Here is a 21,485-nt window from a genome sequence, read left to right as displayed (position 1 = left end):
TGAACTAGATCTGAACTAGAACTAGGATAGATTTAAAACTAGTTCTAATGCTGAACTAGAACTAAATTAGTTACGGACTGATCTGGCACTGTTTTCAAAAAAGAAGAATTTCAAGTTCCTCTACTGTTCAGTTTGCTTCAAATACAGTAGGATCTTGATTAACCGTGATTCGATTATCCGGCAACATCAATTATCCGGGATGGAAAAATAAATCTTTTTGCATCGACTTAATTTTATTTTGGATTGACTTGACGTGATTATAAGCAAAATTCTATTTTTTAACAACCATGTACAATTAGAACAAATCTACTGTTTTCTGACAAAATTATTTTTTTTTATATTTTTGAAACATGTATGAATATAAAATCCTTGAATTATTTAGGTTTTATATAAATATACATTTTCATTTATTAATTACTAAAAATATCTATTAAAAAACTAGCCAAAATTGGCACTCAATTAACCGGGAAAATCGATTATACAGAATGCTTCCGGTCCCGACCATCACGGAAAATCGAGGTCCCACTGTACCTATTAAAAAAGCCTATTATGGGACACTTTATGATCACTAATAAAAGTTTCTTTTTTTAAACTCCACTGCCCTTGAAAATGGTGTAAAAACAATAATTATATTTTCTTCTCTCTCTCCCACACTCTTTTTCTCTTGCACTCTCACACTTTTGCTTAATATTTTTTTCTCCAATTTTTTGTTCTTGTATTTTTGTTTGTTTCTAAATTAAGTTTAATTATGGCCTTTTTTTCGTATTTCTTGTTATAATAGGAAGTAGATGGAGTCTTCACAAAATTAAAAATAAAAAAAATCTATATACTACAAATAGAGTATAGTTAAATATACAACAAATTAAAATTATCAGTGTAATGTCTCGTTTGAAGGAGTAGTTATAGTGATGTTAGAATTGTTATTAACGGATGAAGCGCCATTTGGTATTTCCGCTTGCTCTTGTTGCTGCTGCTGTTGTTGTTGCTGCTGCTGCTGTTCTTGTTGTAACTGTAACTTAAGCCTCTTTTTGGCCTGTATATCGGCCAAGGTTTGTTCTATGGAGCGCATATCCTTTTTATTTTTACTGGGTACAAAACCATAACTTACATTTGTTTCAGTTTTACGTGCCGCCTCTAAAGCAGCCTCCTGACCAATCAAATGAGCATATTTATCCTTATAATTAAATGTTGGCTTAATCTCTGTTTCCTGTGCTTGTGTTGAGGATTGGTTTGATTGTTTGTTATTGCTTGAAGTGGAAGTTGTGGCTGGGGCGGCATTTGCTGCGTTAGCGGAAGCACGAGCCAATCGTTTTTGTTCCAATTCCAATTCTTTTTGTTTAATACGCCTCTCGGCATATTCCTTGGCCACTTCATCATTCCAACCATCACCATTACGCCTGGCGGCTATTTCATCTTCTGTGGGCGCATTTTCTTTCTTATACACCACCGAATAGCGATCGATATCTTCACAGCCAAAACTCATACATATGAAACCGCCATATTCGGCTACCTCATGTATGACAGCACGATGTACCTTATCTAAGGGCTGAAATTCTATGTGATGACGATCATCCTTGGCAAAGCGCCCTATTCGTTCTTCCACATATTTGCGAAATCTCAGTAGTTCTTCTTTCTGTTTGTTTTTCAAACGTTCTGCCATTTCCTTTTGTCGTTTGATCAATTTCTTTTGTTCCTCATTGGCAGTTGGAGGTTTGTCCATGGCATTAAGTATTGAACCTAATAGATCCATGTTGTTGTGGCTGTTGTTTTATGTTTTTTATTTATAAATTTATGTTTTTCTCCTTTTTTATAATTACACAAACTTGTCTTTTAAGTTATTTTTATTTTTTCTTTAGGTTTTTTTCTTTATTATTTTTTTTTCTATTTCGTTTTAGGAATTGCTGATTATGTTGTTCACTTTTACGGCGAATATTACTCGAGTTTTTGTTTTTTTGCTTTTCATAATAAATTCTATGGTGACAGCTGAAAACAGCTGTCTATTTCTTATGTGTTCTAGGGATGGTTGTCAAAAAGTGTCAGTAGCTATTATTTATCGTTATGTTATTAGAGATGTGTGTTTGCTCAGTCAGTGATAGTTATCGTAAACAAACATAAACATAAACATTTATTTTTGGATTTAGTAACGGCAACATAATAAAATAATAAATAAACAATTAACAAAAAAAGGATCGTACATAGACTGCAGGTATCAGGAAAAGAGTCAGTAGATGTCAGAAACCACTACTCGGATGAGGCCGGAAGTGTTGAAAACAGCAGCTTATTCCCTTAAAGGCTCTTGAAATGAGGCTATTAAGCTTGAAATGTAGATGATCTCTCAAATAACCCTAGACTTGTTATAAAGAGGAGCAAAAAAAGCTGGAACTGAACTAGAATTAAACAACAACTGAAATAGGACTGAATTAGAACAAAATCGATCCTTTGCACATTTTTAATCAAAAAGATCCCTAAACTGGCATTTTTTTTTAAATATTAAACAAAATTTCTTAAAAAGCTACTAAATATCGTCATATTCATTTATTTTCTAAAATTTAATTACTATTTGGTATAAATTGCTTTAAATTAAATACTAAATGCATTACACAAATAAAAAATTACTTTTTAAAATAATCCTTAGATATTAAACTTAATAACCTTTAATTAATTTAAAAGAAATAGCTTCAAACATAAAGACCAACAAATACACAAGTAAACAAAATTTTTCTATTAAAAAACACTTAATTTTAAAGGTTTTTAATTTTTATAATAACTTGGAAGATCTTTAGCTTTTTCCGTATAACGGGCGGGACGAATATATTCCAAAAATCTCAATATTAAATGTAACATGGAAATGGCTAAAAGCATAGACCAAACATTGGCATTCAGATAGGAATGTAAAATTTCACCAAAACTGCGGATAGGCTCTTGCATGACTTGTTCATACACTTTCTCCGTACGTTGAGTAACATTATTCCAATTGTAAAGAGAGGCAACAATTTCATTGCATTTATAGGGACAAAGAACCGCTTTAGAGTCATCCAAATCAGGAGAATCACTAGTATTAAAAGAAGAATTGCGTTTCTGCTCCTTTTTGTTTGAATTGGAATTATTTCTTTTAGGTTTTTTACGCGCATATTTGCCATTTTGTGTGCTACCATTTTCGATAGCACCATTCTCCCCGCAAGCTCGATCATTACAACTGTATTTGACACAATTTAAATTTCTATTATTTATGGCACAATTTTGTTGTTGATAAACCATTAAACGTTTTATGGCTTTCAAAACACCCTCATAAATTGAATCACTTTCTGGTTCTGTTAGAATAATAAGACTTTCCGGCAATACCTCTGGTATACCACCAACACGAGTCGATACCACTTGCAAACCACAAGAGGCAGCCTCCACAATAGCCATACAGTAGGCCTCCGTTAAAGAGGTATTCACAAATATATGACCTTGAACCAGATAATCACGTACTCTTGAATGATCGACAGCACCAATCATTTCGACACGATCTTGCATATTGGCTTTTTCACGTATTTCCTCTAACAATTCTCGTTTCAGACCATCTCCTACTATAATGAATTTTATATGTGGCATAGATTTGAAGCGTGGTATTATGTTGGCTAAGAGATCGATACCTTTGCGATAAACTAAACGGGAAGCAACAACGATATTGACTGGAAAGAAGGAATAAGAAAAAGTTAGTAAGGGCTCATTTAGGACTAATTTTGCGATTATTTCTCAGACTTTACAATCGAACTGGGATTTTATGTTCTTTTAAAAACTGTTAAAAAGATTTTTGTAAAATGGGTTCGTTGGCAGCTGATTTAATACTTACTTGTACCATCAGTTGGTCTTTGGCTAGGATCTGGTGTAAATAGGGCAGTATCAACAGCATTTGGTATCACAGAAACTTTTTCTTTGGGAACACGAGCTCTTAATACAGTATTTTCTTTGCCTAGAGAGACATATTAAAAAATTACTAACTATCCATCTACCCGCCCATTCGTTGTTATTTTCTTACCTATATGGGAAACACATATACAATGATTTACACAAGTCAAATCAATTTCCAACATTTTATTGGTGAACACCGCTGATAAATCCGCAAAACCAAATAAACTGTGATCAGTGAAAACAGTCTGCAAAGGAAAAAAACAAAAATAAAGCATACAAATTCTAAACACTCTCATACACCCACCTTTAAACCCATTAAGGATGCTATTGTCATGGCCTCATGACCCAAAGCACTAAACGCCGAATGACCATGAACAACTTCAATTTGTTCTCGAATTAAAACACTTCTTATCAGCGGAGCATTACAAATAATTGTGGGCAATATCGATTGAGCATAGAAAACTTTTATTGGCAGATAATAGACCTTTAGACCATTGGTCAAATAGCGTATGCCCTTACAATCACCATAGCAATGAGTCAATATTATTACCTAAAAGTAAAGGAATCATTTATTGATTTAAAACGAATTTTTAACAAATTGTTAAAGAAAAAACCTTGTGTCCCCTTTTTAGTAAAATCTGAGATAAATTGAATATATGCTCTTCTACTCCGCCTATGCTGGGATAGAAAAAGTCTGAGGCCATGCTAAAGATACATTTTTATTTATTATTTTATTCTTTAATTATTGTTTATTTTTAGCAATTCTTACCATATTCGCATTGCTTGTGGAGAAAAAAAATTATTTGTTTACTTAGAAAATTTTCTTTTAGCTGTCAAAGCCATCAGCTGGGCTAGAGATGATAATCTCTTATCGATAGTTTGAAAAAAACAGGGTTGTTTTAAAAGAGAAAACTATGGTAAAATTAAAAAAGAAAAAAATATACAAAATTATAAATAGAAATTAAATTATTGAAGAAAAAAAACGGAATTATTACCAATTTTAAAGATATATCACAAAATTTAAGAGTTGTGTATAGTTATTGTTTTGATTTTCAAAAAAAATCGCTACATTTGCCTTCAGTCAAATTCTAACTTAAACTACCTTCCCTAATTAAACAATACTGTTATCGCTTCCCTCTGTCATCACTACTTTGTCTGTCAACCAATTTTCTTCTCACAAAACAGACAAAAAAAAGATGCAGAACTCAATGGCAAAAATGGACGAGTTTAAAACAAAATTTATGGATTTGTTACACAAACAGGTAAATAATTAATAAGTTTTTCCATCAAATTCATTAAAATACTATAACTATTTGCGGAACAGACCAATCGGCAATTGAAAATACCAGCCATGGGATTTTCAGACTACTTTATACAAACAGTCACTGCAGCAGAGCCAAACAAAGTAGAATCATCAAAGAAATCCCCCGATAAGACAGATGAAACAGATGGCAGCGCAGAGGGAGCACAAAAATCTGATCAGGAAATATTAGAAAGTATAGAAGGAATCTATTTTCAACCAGAAAGTAATGCACAAATGTATGAATTACAGGTAAGTCGAGAAAGCATAAAATGTGTGAGAGTGGGTGGGAAAGTTTGAGGGGAAAGTGTTAGTCGTTGTTTAGATTTGTGTGTATGTTTGTGACGTAGCCAACTAAGTACATAATTATTTGTTTCGAGAATGCATTGAAACCTGTTTTATAAAATGCAATTGTTTTTTTATTACTTTTAGTTGAATGTATTTCATCATTGTTTTTTTCTCTTTATGTTTTTGTTTATACAGAAAGTTTTAAGCTCTGGTGTTGATTATGAGCTAATTGAAACGACCATGGTTCAGTTGCGTACCCAACATAAGGTTTTATCAAAACAGGTTTTACAAAACATTTTGGAACAGCGTAGTGCCTGTAATATTGAGTTTGCTGCCATCAATGAAACGCAAAAGGAATTGGAAGAATCTTTGTGGACCTGTCGCAAAGCTCGTTCGTACTTAAATTATGCCAAACAAAATTTGACTACCACCAGTCTGGAGATATTGGCCTCGTATCGTAAGCGTGAGATTTTAAAGGAGTTGTTGAATACTTTGCAGGCTATAAAGAAATTGGTGAGTATGGACATTTTTGCATATTTTTAAGCAAATCAATAGTACAACTTCTCTAATACCAAAAATTCAAAATTATAGAACTGAACTAGTACTGAACAAGAACTGAACTAGAACTGAACTAGAACTGAACTAGAACTGAACTAGAACTTAACTAGAACTGAACTAGAACTGAACTAGAACTGAACTAGAAACTGAACTAGAACTGAACTAGAACTGAACTAGAACTTAACTAGAACTGAACTAGAACTGAACTAGAACTGAACTAGAACTGAACTAGAACTGAAACTAGAACTGAACTAACTGAACTAGAACTGAACTAGAACTGAACTAGAACTGAACTAGAACTGAACTAGAACTGAACTAGAACTGAACTAGAACTGAAACTAGAACTGAACTAGAACTGAACTAGAACTGAACTAGAACGAAATAGAACGAAACTAGAACTGAACTAGAAAACTGAACTAGAACTGAACTAGAACTGAACAGAACTAGAATACTAGGAACTCCCAACTAGAATGAAACTAGAACTGAACTAGAACTGAACTAACTAACTAGAACTGAACTAGAACTGAACTAGAACTGAACTAGAACTGAACTAGAACTAGAACTGAACTAGAGAACTGAACTAGAAACTGAACTAGAACTGAACTAGAAACTGAACTAGAACTGAACTAGAACTGAACTAGAACTGAACTAGAACTGAACTAGAACTGAACTAGAACTGAACTAGAACTGAACTAGAACTGAACTAGAACTGAACTAGAACTGAACTAGAACTGAACTAGAACTGAACTAGAACTGAACTAGAACTGAACTAGAACTGAACTAGAACTGAACTAGAACTGAACTAGAACTGAACTAGAACTGAACTAGAACTGAACTAGAACTGAACTAGAACTGAACTAGAACTGAACTAGAACTGAACTAGAACTGAACTAGAACTGAACTAGAACTGAACTAGAACTGAACTAGAACTGAACTAGAACTGAACTAGAACTGAACTAGAACTGAACTAGAACTGAACTAGAACTGAACTAGAACTGAACTAGAACTGAACTAGAACTGAACTAGAACTGAACTAGAACTGAACTAGAACTGAACTAGAACTGAACTAGAACTGAACTAGAACTGAACTAGAACTGAACTAGAACTGAACTAGAACTGAACTAGAACTGAACTAGAACTGAACTAGAACTGAACTAGAACTAGAACTGAACTAAAACTGAACTAGAACTGAACTAGAACTGAACTAGAACTGAACTAGAACTGAACTAGAACTGAACTAGAACTGAACTAGAACTGAACTAGAACTGAACTAGAACTGAACTAGAACTGAACTAGAACTGAACTAGAACTGAACTAGAACTGAACTAGAACTGAACTAAAACTGAACTAAAACTGAACTAGAACTGAACTAGAACTGAACTAGAACTGAACTAGAACTGAACTAGAACTGAACTAGAACTGAACTTGAACTGAACTTCAACTGAACTAGAACTGAACTACAACTGAACTACAACTGAACTACAACTGAACTACAACTGCACTACAACTGAACTAGAACTGAACAAGAATTAAACAACAACTGAACTAGTGAAAAAATATTTGGTGAAAAATATTTTATAAAAACCTTTTTTAATAAAGCTTTCAATCATATTTTACAAAAAACTGTATTTCTTTGAAGAAATCAACTGATGTTGAGGTACAAAAGCTTTTAAGTGAATGCAATTATTCTGGAGCCATTTCGCTTCTTTTAACCTGTAAAGATTCCGCCAGCGAATTCATGCAATACAATTGTGTACAATCTTTAAATAAAAAATTACAGGAGACGTTGCTGTTAACAGAATTCCAACTAGACACAGTTTTAAATGAGGTAACTACTTTTAGTTTAAAGACAAAAATACAAACTAATTTGTTATTCCTGTAGATGATTTTAAATTTTGATATGCGCAAATATGCTAAATTGCAAGAAGCCTATAAATTGCTCAATAAATCCTTAATAGCAATGGATCAGGTAAAAGTTTTGGCATAAAGAATTTAAGACATTTTAACCAAATATCTTTTAACAGCTTCACATAAACTTTATATCCGCCATACATTCCTCGGTGAACTCCGTTTTACGTGGCTATAATGATCCCAATTTAGACGAAAACATGAAAATGTTATATGAACAATTATGCGAACAGGTCGAAGCAGACAAATACATACCATGTTTAATAAGTTTGTGTAAAACTTTCTGGACAATATTGGCTTCCTATTATCAAATTGTAATATGGCATCAAAACTATAAACTATATGCTATCGATATGCCAGATTCACCAGATGTCTATATACAGGAGAAATTGAAAAAAGGTCAATCGCGTATATGGAATGATATATTAACAAAAATCTGTATATTTTTACAAAGTTCCAAATTGAAAATGTTAAAATATGATCATTTCATACAAGTCCTATCCATAATACAAAGACTTAAGAAAGTGGGATTAGAGTTTTGTGGTGAACATTCGGAAAAATTGATAGAAACTATGCAGTTGCAAAGTGAGGAATTCTTTCAGCGTTATCACAGTTCCTGTTTGGAGGAGATATGTTTATTTTTGGATAATGAGTCATGGACAGTGGTGGATTCTTTTGCTAATATATTACAATTACCGGTAAGAGGTTTTCTTTTCCCCAATGTAATTGTTTATTAATTTTTTGTTTATTTCTTGCAGGAATTTCGCTCTATACGTCATACCTTACGTCGCCATAAATCTCCTCCTATTGCCTTGTTGGTTACCAGCTCTACTTCCGCCAATAATTCTCCTACTAGCAACAATAACTGTGATGAATTAGTCTCAGTTCATTCTCAAGACGGTGGCAGTTCCATTTATGGTTCCTATGGTTATTTTCTACGTTTCAGTGAAAAAAGCTCTCCCTTTGATGGTGGCCTAGATGTGGCCATGCTAGAGGAAGACATATTATCGGGTATTGTTGATGAAGCTTCGTGTTATTTTAGCGAAGAGGAAAGTGATGATGATCATAAGAGTTTACAAAGCAAGGACTATGATGAAACCTCACCCAATCAACAACTACTGGTTAATAACACCACTTTGAATGTGTTTCGCTGTATAGGACGTTATTTACAAATGTGCAAACTTCTACATTGTATTTCACCTAAAATTATAGCCAGCATGTTGGAGTTAATGGATTTCTATGCCTTTGCTGTGCATGAAATATTTGCCAAGGATGCGGTAAGGATTTTTAATAAGTAATGAAAATTAACTTTTATATTTAAAATTTCATTTGTATTTTTTAGCCCGTACAAATGGACAATTTTTATTCTAACAAATTGGAGCAGAAACTGGAATATGTTAAGCAAAACATATTGCCAAATATAAAAATTTGGCCTTTAAATTTTACGTCACTGGTAAGTAAATTGAACTAGAACTAGAACTGAACTAGAACTGAACTAGAACTGAACAAGAACTGAACTAGAACTGAACTGAAATAGAACTGAACTAGAACTGAACTAGAACTGAACTAGAACTGAACTAGAACTGAACTAGAACTGAACTAGAACTGAACTAGAACTGAACTAGAACTGAACTAGAACTGAACTAGAACTGAACTAGAACTGAACTAGAACTGAACTAGAACTGAACTAGAACTGAACTAGAACTGAACTAGAACTGAACTAGAACTGAACTAGAACTGAACTAGAACTGAACTAGAACTGAACTAGAACTGAACTAGAACTGAACTAGAACTGAACTAGAACTGAACTAGAACTGAACTAGAACTGAACTAGAACTGAACTAGAACTGAACTAGAACTGAACTAGAACTGAACTAGAACTGAACTAGAACTGAACTAGAACTGAACTAGAACTGAACTAGAACTGAACTAGAACTGAACTAACTGAACTAGAACTGAACTAGAACTAGAACTAGAACTGAACTAGAACTGAACTAGAACTGAACTAGAACTGAACTAGAACTGAACTAGAACTGAACTAGAACTGAACTAGAACTGAACTAGAACTGAACTAGAACTGAACTAGAACTGAACTAGAACTGAACTAGAACTGAACTAGAACTGAACTAGAACTGAACTAGAACTGAACTAGAACTGAACTAGAACTGAACTAGAACTGAACTAGAACTGAACTAGAACTGAACTAGAATGAACTAGAACTGAACTAGAACTGAACTAGAACTGAACTAGAACTGAACTAGAACTAGAACTAGAACTGAACTAGAACTGAACTAGAACTGAACTAGAACTGAACTAGAACTGAACTAGAACTGAACTAGAACTGAACTAGAACTGAACTAGAACTGAACTAGAACTGAACTAGAACTGAACTAGAACTGAACTAGAACTGACCTAGAACTGAACTAGAACTGAACTAGAACTGAACTTGAACTGAACTAGAACTGATCTAGAACTGAACTAGAACTGAACTAGAACTGAACTAGAACTGAACTAGAACTGAACTAGAACTGAACTAGAACTGAACTAGAACTGAACTAGAACTGAACTAGAACTGAACTAGAACTGAACTAGAACTGAACTAGAACTGAACTAGAACTGAACTGGAACTAGAACTGAAACTAGAAATGCACTACAACTGAATCTATAATTTACACAAGAAGATTAATTTTATTTGCTTTTTCAGATCAACAATGAACTCGCTAATCCCGATACACTCTACGGGCTCTTCCATCGTATTGTGGCCGTAGAAAGTGGCCACTGTATGACACAACAATTCCAAATATTACACAACTATTTAAATCATTTGTTGCCGGTACAGGACAGACTACTGCTTAGTTCTTACTTTGATTATATCGATTTTATGTCTGATGTTGCCCGACCGGTTTATACATGCGTTACTTCAAGAATTTTCGATTTAACTGCTATTCTGGCCATGATAGCTAAAGTTAAATGGGATGTTAATCATGTTAGTTTTCAACATAATGCCTATATTGATATAATGAATAGGGTGAGTGTAATTTGGATTTATAATTATGTATGATACATTAATTTTAATTCTGTATTCTAGAACATACAAAATTTTGCCATGCGTTTGGAGGAAATTGCTAAAGATATTACCATACCAGCCGAACCTGTATGGCAGTCAATGGCTCATGTAGCCACACATCTTTTGGTGGAAGGGTAAGTAACAAGGGAAAAGAAAAGAAATAAAAAGAAAAAATTAAGGATTGATTTAGAAATAAGTTATAAAGTTGTTCAGAATTCTAAAAAAATATTATTTTCTTATCTTTTCCCAGTTTCTCAAATGTCAAAAAATGTTCGGCCGGTGGTAGGGCTCTCATGCAACTAGATTTCACTAATTTTATGTCAATACTCGAATTAATTTCGAATCAAAAATATGTTGAATATCGTCAATATGTTGATATATTCATTAAAGCCTACTATTTCTCGAATGAACAGTTAGAAGAATGGATAATGGAACAAAAGAGTTTAGAACCACCACAATATTCTAATAAACAATTAATGAATCTCATACAGTGTGTATGTGTAAGTGATAAAAGGACACGGCAAAAATTACTCAATTTATTGGGTAGCGGCAGCAGCAATAATTTAAATACAAGTAGTACAACAACTGCCACATAGCTGAGCACAAATATCTAATGATGAAATGAAAACAATAATAAGAATAATTTATAAAGAAGATGAGAAGAGTTCGTCTCTTCATAATGTAAAGTATGTAGTAGTTGTAGTTGTTAGTTTATTAATGTAAAATATGAACTATTCAGAATATTTCTCTAGTAAGAGAGAAAATATGGTAATTCTTTTTAAATAGTTAAATTTATTATTATTTTTTTTAGTTTAAGAAGTTTTAGAATATGTTATAACTGTGTTTACCTTTAACGAAATTTAGCATTCCATGTGTATTATTTAATTTTTATTTTCTCTATTAAAAATTTATTAATACCTCCTCGAATTTCTGTCTAAAACGGATCTCCTTTATAAAGTTTCAAAATCTTTAACAAAAATCTCTTGTTACTAAGTTATTGAGTATTAATTTGAATCTCTTTTGGGCTCTCTTTTTTATTTATTTTTCTCTCTAAAATTTACTTAATTTTTCTTTTATATATATAATTTATTTATTATTATATTTTTGTTATATTTGTCTATATTTTATACATATTTTTTATATATACATATTTATATATATTTTTTTATATACATACATTCAATTGTATGTCTTCATGTACCTTATGAATATGTTTAATCATTATTATAATTATAATTTTTAAAATAAATTTAAAAACTAAAACGGACAAATAATATTTAACACAACTTATAAGTAATAATTTAAACATATTATTAATTTAATAAAATTTTGCAAAACTACCGATCAATATACAAAAATATAAAATTATTATAACACACACTGTATTTAACATTAAATTATGAAAATATTTTCAGAACAAAAAAAAAAAAAGACATAACTTATAATAATAACTTACTAATTATAAAACAAAAGCAAGAAAATACATAAATATATATATTTTACATATAAAAGTAAAAAACACTCACAGAAAAGAAATGAATAAAAAATATTTGCTTGAATTTTAGGTTTACAAAAAGAAAACCTTGAAAAAGAAAATAAATATTTTAAAGAATTGTTTATAAATTTTAAAATTAATGAAGGGTAATGTACATAAGAGAATCTTGTTTTATAAAATGAATTTCTTTAGTTAAAGGTAAGCTATTAGAAATTTCTTATTTAAAAAAGAAAATTTTTTTTAAAGAGAAACTTTTTTTATTTTTCAGTTATAACTACGGAGTATGAGAAATATGTCTAAACTGTTCAACGTTTATCACTGAATCTTATTCACCTTGTATATTTTCGAGAAAATTTGCTAATGAATTCGTTATACCAGCAGATCCTGTTTGACTGCCTATAAGTCATGTCTCCTGATAGTAAGGTAAGTTTTAACTAAATATTTTTTCCTAAACAGAAAGTTTTCTCAGAAAATGTTAAATTTTTACTAAAATAACAAACAATAATGGCAAAAAAGAATATACATCACTGAAAAATCTAATAAATTTCGATCTAACTTAACATAAATATGTAGAATGAAACGGGATAAAGAGGCATTTCTTCAAACTTGTAATTAACAGATCAATAGATAAAATCCGAATTAGAAACCAGTATTTTCGTAAAACAAAAATGTTTACCAAGAACTAGTACTATTACTATAAAATGGTATTTTTAGGAAAAAACTTTGTTTTTCGAAAAATCAGTATTAAAAAACTGTTTTTTAAAAAGTATTTTTTAGATAAAACAGTATTTTTCGAAAAACCAGTATTTTCAAAAACAGTATTATTCGAAAAACCAGTATTTTTTTATTAAAACATCACTTATAATAAAAAACTTTATTTCTACAAAGAATTTTACACCAAAAAAAGAATTTTTCTAGATATACGTATTTTCACCTAAAACCAGAATTTTCATTAAAAAAAAACTCTTACCAATATTAAAAAATTTTTTCCGTAAGAACCAGTATTTTTTATAAAAAAATATTTTTTTTTTTTATAAAATTTGTACTAATGTTCTTTAAAAACAATATTTTCCATTAAAAGGCTTTATTTACATCAAAAATAGCTTTTTAAATAACAATTTTTTTCTATCAAAGCAGATTTTTCTATAAAAACAAGTATTTTAATCAAAACTTCATATTTTCTCCTATAAACTAAACGTTCTTCTTTTTTTTTTATTAAAAAACAGTATTTTCTTAAAAAAATGCATATTCCTAAATTTTTTTGCCGAAAACCCGATTTTGTAAAAAAAACAGTATTTTTTCAAAAATTAAAATTTAAAAATTTTTTAATATTTGCCAATAGCTGTTATTTTTAGAACTAAAATCTTTATTTTTATTAAAAAGTATTTTCACCAAAAAAAACCGCTATATTTATCGAAAATTTGGTATATTTTACCAAAAACCATACTTTTACTGAAAATCATTAAAGAAAAGAACCAGTATTTTACATACCAAAACATTATTTGTTATTAAAAACCGGTATTTTCTTAAAACAGTTAAAAAAAAATGTTTACATCAAAAAAAAAAAAAAAAAATCAAAATTATTTTTATATAAAATCAGATTTTTAGAAAGCAGGACGCATTTTTATATATAAACCTACATTTTACACCAAAAACCATTTTTTTCATCAAAAATCCATGTTTTTGTGTGCAATTACAATTTTTACAAAAACCAGTATTTCTTACAAAAATACTATTTTTTATCCAAAATATTATTTTTTATATCAGAAACAGTATTTTAACTATATATCAGCATATTCTTGAGGAACCAGTATTTTTTTATCGAAGTTTCGTCTTAAACATTCTCTAAAAACCAGTATTTTTTTTTAAATCTTTATTTTCACCAAAAAAAATTAATTTTTCAATAAACCACTATTTTTTAATAAAAACTGGTGTTTTTGCAAAAACCAATATTTTCTCCAAAAACCCCTATTTAAAAAAACAATGTTTTCCCAAAATCAAAACCAATTTCAAACAACAAACAATTATATTGCCAAAAGCTGTTATTTTTAGAACAATTAATTAAAAAGTGTTTTCACCAAAAACAAGCATATTTACCAGTATTATTCTCTAAGAACCAGTATTGTAGATACCAAAGCAATATTTTTAATTGATCGCCAGTATTTTCTTAAAAAAAAAGTTTTTCACCAAAAACTAGTGTTTAAACCGTTTTTCCTAAACATTCTCTAAAAACCAGTATTTTCTAAAAAAAACTATTTTACCAAAAAAATTGTATTTTTTAATAAACCATTCATTATTTTTTAATAAAACACAATTTTTTAAATAAAAAATATTTTTTGTTAAAAACCACCAAATAAACTGTTTATTCCACTAAAACAAATCGAAAACCAGTATTTTCTAAAAAAATATTTCACCAAACAAAAAATTCTAAAAACCAGTATTTTCTAAAAAATCTTTATTTTGCAAAAAAAAAACAGTAGTAATAAGCCACTATTTTTATTAAAAATCAGTATTTCCTTAACTAAAATAAATGGAAAATTCTGTTAAAAAATATACTATTTTTATATAGAACCCGGTATTTTTCCAAAAAAACATTATTTTCATTAAAAATTAAATTTTTAAACCAAAAACTAAGATTTGCAAAAAAATTTTAGAAAAACCTGCATTTTTATAAAAAAAAATTTATCCAAAATATTTTTTTATAAACAGTACTTTTTTACAAAAAATAATATTTTCACTTAATATCAGCATATTCTGGAAGCAGTATTTTTTCTTCAACTTTCTCTGAAAACCAGCATTTTTTAACAAAAATCTTAATTTTCACCAAAAAACAAAATTTTTCAATAAACTATGTACTATTTTTTTAATAAAACTAGTAATTTTGTAAAAACCAGTATTTTTTCAAAAACCAGTATTTTTTTCAAGAACCATATTTTCTTCAAAAACCTATTTTTTTGAACAAAAAATATTTTTACACAATTTTTAGAAAGAAAAAAACAGTATTAAGTGATATAATGGTGTTTCTACGACATTTATCCTGGAATGCCGGGCATCTCTTAACGAGAAACACAAGGACTACTCGCTAACCTAAATTAACAGTTAGACTTCGGCCGATAGTTATCTCCCAAGGTGAATAAAACTCTCGTTCCTTACAGTTGTTGCTGGATTCGTCTTTCTCTAAAAACCAGTATTTTCTTAAAAAATCCTAATTTTCTTCCAAAAAACAACATTTTTCAATTAAAGTTCTCTACGAAGGGGAAAGGACTCTGGTTTCTTACAGTTGTTGCTGGCTGACTATGACTCGAGTCCTTCCGGAGTCTTGGAAATTATACATTTTTAATGAAATATCTAGTGAAAATAGAAATAGTGAATTGCCTGACTAGTAGATTGTCGATAAAATTGAGAAACACATCTCAAGTAGAATTTTAAATAAGAAGTATTCCTTTTGAGGAAATTCTTAACCAATTTGTAAAGCACTCACACACTTCAGTACTTCTTTTCAATAAAGAAGCATATCTTTCACAATCTAGGCTACATTCAACATATATTCCAACCGTCAAACCGCTCCAAAACGTTCCGATTTCTTAACGACACAGCAAACAGCTGTATCAATCGAAAGTTTTTTTCCGAGGGAGAACTTCCAACAACTTTTAAGTCCTAGAATTGAATCAAAATACCACATTTATTTTTGTATCTCAAAAAAGGTGTTGTTGGTTTGTTTTATTTTTGTTTTTGTTTTGTTTTGCTCATTCTTAAAAGTATCATACAATTAAAATTATAATTCACAATTACATACAAATACATTGCACTCTAACTTTTGATATCATGATCATTAAAAAAAACATTACTTAAAATCTAATTTTAAAAAAACGTAATTTTTAATTTTAGAAATAATTTGTTTATAACATAACATTTCATTTAAATAACATTATTTTTAAATATTTGGCTTTAGATTTGTATGTTTCATTACAAGTCAATGTTTATTCAAAATTTGATTAGATAAAATGATACGCTGGTTAATGATACAACTGGTATGTTGTTGTTGTTGTTTGTAAAAGTTATTAATTGTTAAAATATTATTATTTTGTTTGTAAATAGCAATTACTGTGTGCGTATTTAATAAATTGCAATTGTTGTAGAAAAAAAAAAAAATATAAAATAAAAAAGGTTTAAATTTAAAAAAAGTCTTTAAGTCATTATTTAATAAACACCCACCCACTGGGTTACTAAATAATGAGTAAGACTTTTAAATAAAACTTAGGCAATGACTAGTTTTTTAAAAAAGTAAATAAATTCTTGTTGATTTATAAAAAAAAAGGAAAACAAATGGCCAAATGTTTAAGGTTTTCTTCAAAAATTCGTTTTGTAGCCGTTAAATGAGTGTTGTCTGGTTTGGGTTTGGGTTTGGCTTAGGATAGGTCTCTTTGTGTTGCATTTCGTTTTCGTTTTTTTGTTGAAAAATTAAAACATGTTTTAAATTCAAATCGACTTCGTTTTCGTTAGGATCTTCTGTTTATAACATTATAAATTTACTGAGTATTGCAAGTCTTTTAGTTGCTCTTCTTAACATCTTTGCCCTCGCCTTCTTTGGCTTGGCCGCGGCCCAAAATCTTAGCCAAACTATCCCAAATGCCGCCAAAGAAAATGGCACAACACAAGTTTTCGAAAGGCAAGAAGGGATCGTGTATGCCCAATAAAATGGATGACAACTTGAAGTACACCATAAAGATAACAATGCCAAAGTAGACCAAGGCATGAGGAGCAGAAATCCAATCAGTTTTCTTATCCAAAACAAAGATGATGGAAGCCAAAAGGGAAGCCTTTGTATAGCTGTACAAATAAAAATAAAAAAACAAATAAATTCCTTAAATTCCTTTTACTCTTTTAAAGAAACACTTACAATGAGGGCTGCATAAATTCCATGGCCGTAGGAGTCCAGGCACCGCGTATTAAACGTTCGAATAATTTTGTAAAACCAGCACCATTACCCTTCAAAGTACCTATAATAATCATGATAATCCAGGCATTAGGATACAATTTGGCAGCATGTGAGACACCATCATAGACTTTCTTAGCACGATAGATTTCTTTCATAGCACTGGCCACCAGTTTAATGGGTAAAAATTTGGCAACTTTATAACCAATATCGAAGGGGGTATAAAACACCATGTACCTGCAAAACATTTCCTTCATTAACAATCATATCAATAACTATAGTTTAAAGACAACGTACCATACCACTGTGCCCACCATTAATTGTGGTGTATTTTTCAAGGGCGACAATATGGGCTCGCCCAATAAACCATTAGCTACCATAGCTCCAGAAAATATCACCAACATTGTCGACAACCAACAGGCTAAAGGATGTTTACGTGAGAAAGCCTGAGCATTTGTTCCCAAATCTTCACGTACTGCTAGGGCGGCTAATAGACTGTGTGCGATATCGAAATATGGAAACATTTTCAATTTAATGACCTGATTGGCCATATCTAAAAATGCTTCGGGATCCATGTTGATCGATTGTGTTTTTTGTTAATTCTATGCAAGTTTGTTTTTGTTTGCTTGTGCGTTCGTAACTGTAAAAGAATAATGAAAAGGAAAATGATAAATATTTGTTTTGTTAATTATCTATATAATACGCAAATAATAATCTGAAAGATTGTCTAAATATTCATATTACTTTAGTCTTATCTAAATTAAATCTTGACCCAGTTTATCTTAACAAAGTTCTTATTGCTCTTTTATTAACACATTATTATTGTTTTATAGAGTGCATTTGATATTGAAGTTTTTGGAACCTAATATTTCCCCTCTTCTGAATCTAGGAGACAAATAGACCAAATGCTTAAAGTGACTACCTGCCATAATTGCCGAATCTCACGGTAGCTTATTCCATCCACTGAGTTAACTAGTGACGGAGAACCACTTGCCACTGAGCGACCTAAAGTATAAATCTCAGGCTAAATATAGCATCATAGCAAGCACTTTGTTCTAGTACTCGAGCTATCTAATCATTTGTCATAGTTGCCTCATTATTGTGTAAATAGAGCGGAATTTCCTCGAATCCCTACAATGTACCACTTATGCCTCTGTTAAGATCAGCGTCCCCAGCCTCCATAACACTCAATGAAGAACATTCCTTAACTTTTTAAAGACTGCGCAACCTCAGTAGAACAGAATTAAACTTCAATCACAGTCGCGTATCATGTCACTATACAACAACTCGTTGAGATGGCAAAATTACCAAGTTATATTAGTATAACGATCATCCACGGAATGAAAAACAAATACCAAACGTTTAACTCACAATCCGACCTGGAAGAGACACTCCCCTACTACTACGAACGGGTAGGAGATACCGGGACACCCAACAATTTCAGTGAATTCCTCCACATGTATTCGCGAAGCCATTGAGTCTACGCGAATACACTCTCGGAAACAGTAAAACTTTTACAAAGACAATCATGCTGTCCAAAATTCTTAACTAAGTAGACGATAACGCGATCTATCTAAACTCTGTGACGCAGTGACCCAGCTAAATCTAAACTGAATAGACAATTATTGGCTTCTCGGAGGACTGCAACATGTCGCCAGTAACCTTAACAGCTTGGAAGTGCTGAGGTTTCTATCATAACTCAAACCATCGAACTCTTTATGAGGGTGTGAAGAAACACCACCTTCATCGACCGTACAAAATCATACACATCTTTGAGGTAACATCTGTTGGTTAGCAACAGGACTGAGAGGCACATTTGGTAGCCCAACCATCTGGTTTCAATCAAGGCCACAACTTGATTCCCGAAGAGTGTACACCAGAACACTATACTTTCCTAAAAACAATTGGTACCTGTGGAACTAGATAAAAACTTTATTTATTTATAGAATCTCAGCAGTTTTAGGGGGCGTTAAATTTAAGGCAATATCAACACCTATTTATATGCAAACTGGTCAGTTTAATTATCAGACCGTATTGGACAGTAAAAGAACCTAAACTGAATACTCTTCCATCATCATATGGGTAACACGCCAGTCGCGGATTACCTTCGATGAAAGAACTAATGTATTTGTTATAAAAGTGAGCTTGAGGAAGTTTACCTGACGAAAAAAATAACTATTATATAAGACAACTTGGAATAAAGGAACAGCATGTAACACGAAAATCCACAAGAGTTGAACTAGAAACCTGCTGAAAAGGAATAAGTCCAAGAGTAGTATGATGGTACATATTCATAGTGGATTCATAAGTTTACTAGTACAAATACACAAAATAGGGATAGAACAGTGGAAGTGCTGGAACTCTTTCTCTGTCTTTGACAAGTTTTCGACGAAACTAGATGTAAAAAAGGCGGAAGTTCACCAAAATAACATGATCCAAACTACAGTTATCTCCTTTAAATATGTCAAATTCTTATTAGCCAATATTAAGTAGGAACCCACAATAAGGGGCCAAATTATTTTCAAAAGGTTATTGACCATCAACTATCTCTTTAAAGTCGGGTTTTAGAATAATTGATGCTAGAAATCTTTTCATAACTAAGTGAGGGATACAAATAACAAAAGAAAAGAGAAAAGGTGAGAGAATAGAAAACTCAAAGATTCAAACAATAACGAAAACTTACCAAGCTACTAAACAGAAATCAAGTTATTTGTTTTTAATTCAAAACTTTTAAATCTCAAACTGTTATTATCGCTGATTGATCGTAACGAAAATGTATGATTAGAAAAATTAATAAGATCTTTTAGAAACAAAAAAGTCTATCTTCAGATTAAGTAGTATAGTACTTTATTATTCATTAGATAAAAACTGCACCGGTAAACGCAGAAATTGTGTTTTACATGATTTAAGGAATTAAATCTTTTAAAGCTCTGTGTTATAAAAATATACACAAAAACACACAAGTATAAAGATCAATCACTTCAATATTTTTAACAAAATTTTTCTTTTTTTGTTGCTAATATTACATAATCCATAAAAATATGACCAAATTTGCTCTTTAATTTACACAATACATATTTTCTTTAAGAAAAACAAACTTTTTTTTTCGAAATTATGTACCTATGCACAATTTTCTAGCGGTATTTTGTTGTTGTAAAGTTGTTTAACTTTTCTTTTGTACTTCTACTTTGTTTACATAGAAAGTATCTCGGTGTGTGAGTGCATTTTCCTATTTCGTTTAAGATAAGAAAATGCATTAAGAAAATAGCGAAAAGATAAAAGAGAGCATAGACAAATGAGAGATGAAATGAAAAGATGGAAAAAGGAAAATATAAATGAAAAACCCCGCACGGTCTAGGAGCTCCAAAAATAAACACAAATTTTATAGCAGCAAAAAGTTGAACCAAAAAAAAAAAAAAAAAAAAACAACAAAAAATAGAATCTACGCAATCAGACACACACACTATGAATAATTTCACACAAAAATTCTAAAGATTTCATTAAATAATTTTGAATTTTCTTTCAAAAATATATTTGCACTCGTTGGTTTTAATTATTTTTTTTTAATTTAAAAGTAAACAATTAGCACTAAAAACACCATTAAGTAATGATAACAACGACCCCCCGGGTGTTGCTTTTTTTTAACCCTTTTTTTTCTTGCTCATCCTGTTACTGTTATTTCTCTTCCTTTTTTTAACTCTTACACTCGAAAAACTTTGTTAGTTAAATTTTGTTTATTACATGTTTTAAATTTAAAATTGCAAAATAAATTACTTTGTTTTATTCTTCTTAAATAATTATTTAGTATATTATTAGCCAACCGCAGCGCAGCAGCTCTAAATAAGATTTTTTTGTTTTTGTCTTAAACTTAAAAAAAATAATATATTTGGCAACGAATTTACAGCGCAACACACACGTCCGACCACGAGAGCAAAATCTACAACACAGAGTTTAAAGAAACGTATTAACGACAGACGTCGAACAAAAAATTCGCCTGCAAAGAATAAAATCAAAGAATACTCTACGAAAATTTTTT

At 30.6% G+C, this 21,485-nt stretch overlaps 4 protein-coding genes across 6 annotated transcripts in view; 1 reads left to right on the top strand and 3 right to left on the bottom strand.

The window, feature by feature from the left end:
- LOC119600709 (sperm-associated antigen 7) overlaps positions 1 to 2,046 on the bottom strand; it is a 2,585-nt gene extending 539 nt beyond the window's left edge. Inside the window, exon 1 of the mRNA XM_037951161.1 lies at positions 1 to 2,046. This exon is cut by the window's left edge and continues 539 nt beyond it. Coding sequence (XP_037807089.1) covers positions 872 to 1,750 — 879 coding nt within the window. The 5' untranslated portion in view covers positions 1,751 to 2,046 and the 3' untranslated portion in view covers positions 1 to 871.
- Positions 2,047 to 2,369: 323 nt separating this feature from the next.
- On the bottom strand, positions 2,370 to 4,786 carry LOC119600708 (phosphatidylinositol N-acetylglucosaminyltransferase subunit A). Its single transcript, XM_037951159.1, has 6 exons — positions 4,667 to 4,786; positions 4,512 to 4,602; positions 4,202 to 4,447; positions 4,025 to 4,142; positions 3,839 to 3,958; positions 2,370 to 3,677 (listed from the first exon to the last, which is right to left on the bottom strand). Exons 1-6 carry the CDS (start codon positions 4,675 to 4,677, stop codon positions 2,752 to 2,754), a joined length of 1,512 nt encoding a protein of 503 aa, XP_037807087.1. The 5' UTR covers positions 4,678 to 4,786; the 3' UTR covers positions 2,370 to 2,751.
- Positions 4,787 to 5,006: 220 nt separating this feature from the next.
- LOC119600707 (syndetin) lies at positions 5,007 to 12,093 on the top strand. The gene is made up of 11 exons (XM_037951158.1): positions 5,007 to 5,159; positions 5,222 to 5,449; positions 5,681 to 5,998; positions 7,683 to 7,871; positions 7,926 to 8,012; positions 8,068 to 8,649; positions 8,710 to 9,228; positions 9,294 to 9,404; positions 10,656 to 10,979; positions 11,040 to 11,152; positions 11,269 to 12,093. Exons 1-11 carry the CDS (start codon positions 5,094 to 5,096, stop codon positions 11,612 to 11,614), a joined length of 2,883 nt encoding a protein of 960 aa, XP_037807086.1. The 5' UTR covers positions 5,007 to 5,093; the 3' UTR covers positions 11,615 to 12,093.
- Positions 12,094 to 16,879: 4,786 nt separating this feature from the next.
- Positions 16,880 to 21,485, bottom strand: LOC119600723 (trimeric intracellular cation channel type 1B.1). 3 transcript variants are annotated; one of them, XM_037951187.1, is made up of 5 exons: positions 21,224 to 21,464; positions 20,570 to 20,678; positions 17,747 to 18,089; positions 17,414 to 17,686; positions 16,880 to 17,343 (listed from the first exon to the last, which is right to left on the bottom strand). In XM_037951187.1, the coding sequence occupies exons 3-5, from the start codon at positions 18,022 to 18,024 to the stop codon at positions 17,064 to 17,066; spliced, it is 831 nt and encodes a 276-aa protein (XP_037807115.1). In that variant the 5' UTR covers positions 18,025 to 18,089; positions 20,570 to 20,678; positions 21,224 to 21,464; the 3' UTR covers positions 16,880 to 17,063. The 3 variants fall into 3 exon arrangements, with proteins under 3 accessions (XP_037807115.1, XP_037807113.1, XP_037807116.1); XM_037951185.1 differs by lacking the exon at positions 20,570 to 20,678 and having other exon boundaries at positions 21,224 to 21,485; XM_037951188.1 differs by lacking the exons at positions 20,570 to 20,678; positions 21,224 to 21,464 and adding an exon at positions 20,133 to 20,379.

Source organism: Lucilia sericata, unplaced genomic scaffold (genome assembly GCF_015586225.1).
Source record: "Lucilia sericata isolate MDLA Ls3-8-SP2 unplaced genomic scaffold, ASM1558622v1 Contig000119F_arrow, whole genome shotgun sequence".
Classification (NCBI taxonomy): domain Eukaryota; kingdom Metazoa; phylum Arthropoda; class Insecta; order Diptera; family Calliphoridae; genus Lucilia; species Lucilia sericata.
The sequence above is the reverse complement of the archived record's forward strand: the minus strand, read 5'-3'. Positions and strand labels throughout refer to the sequence as shown.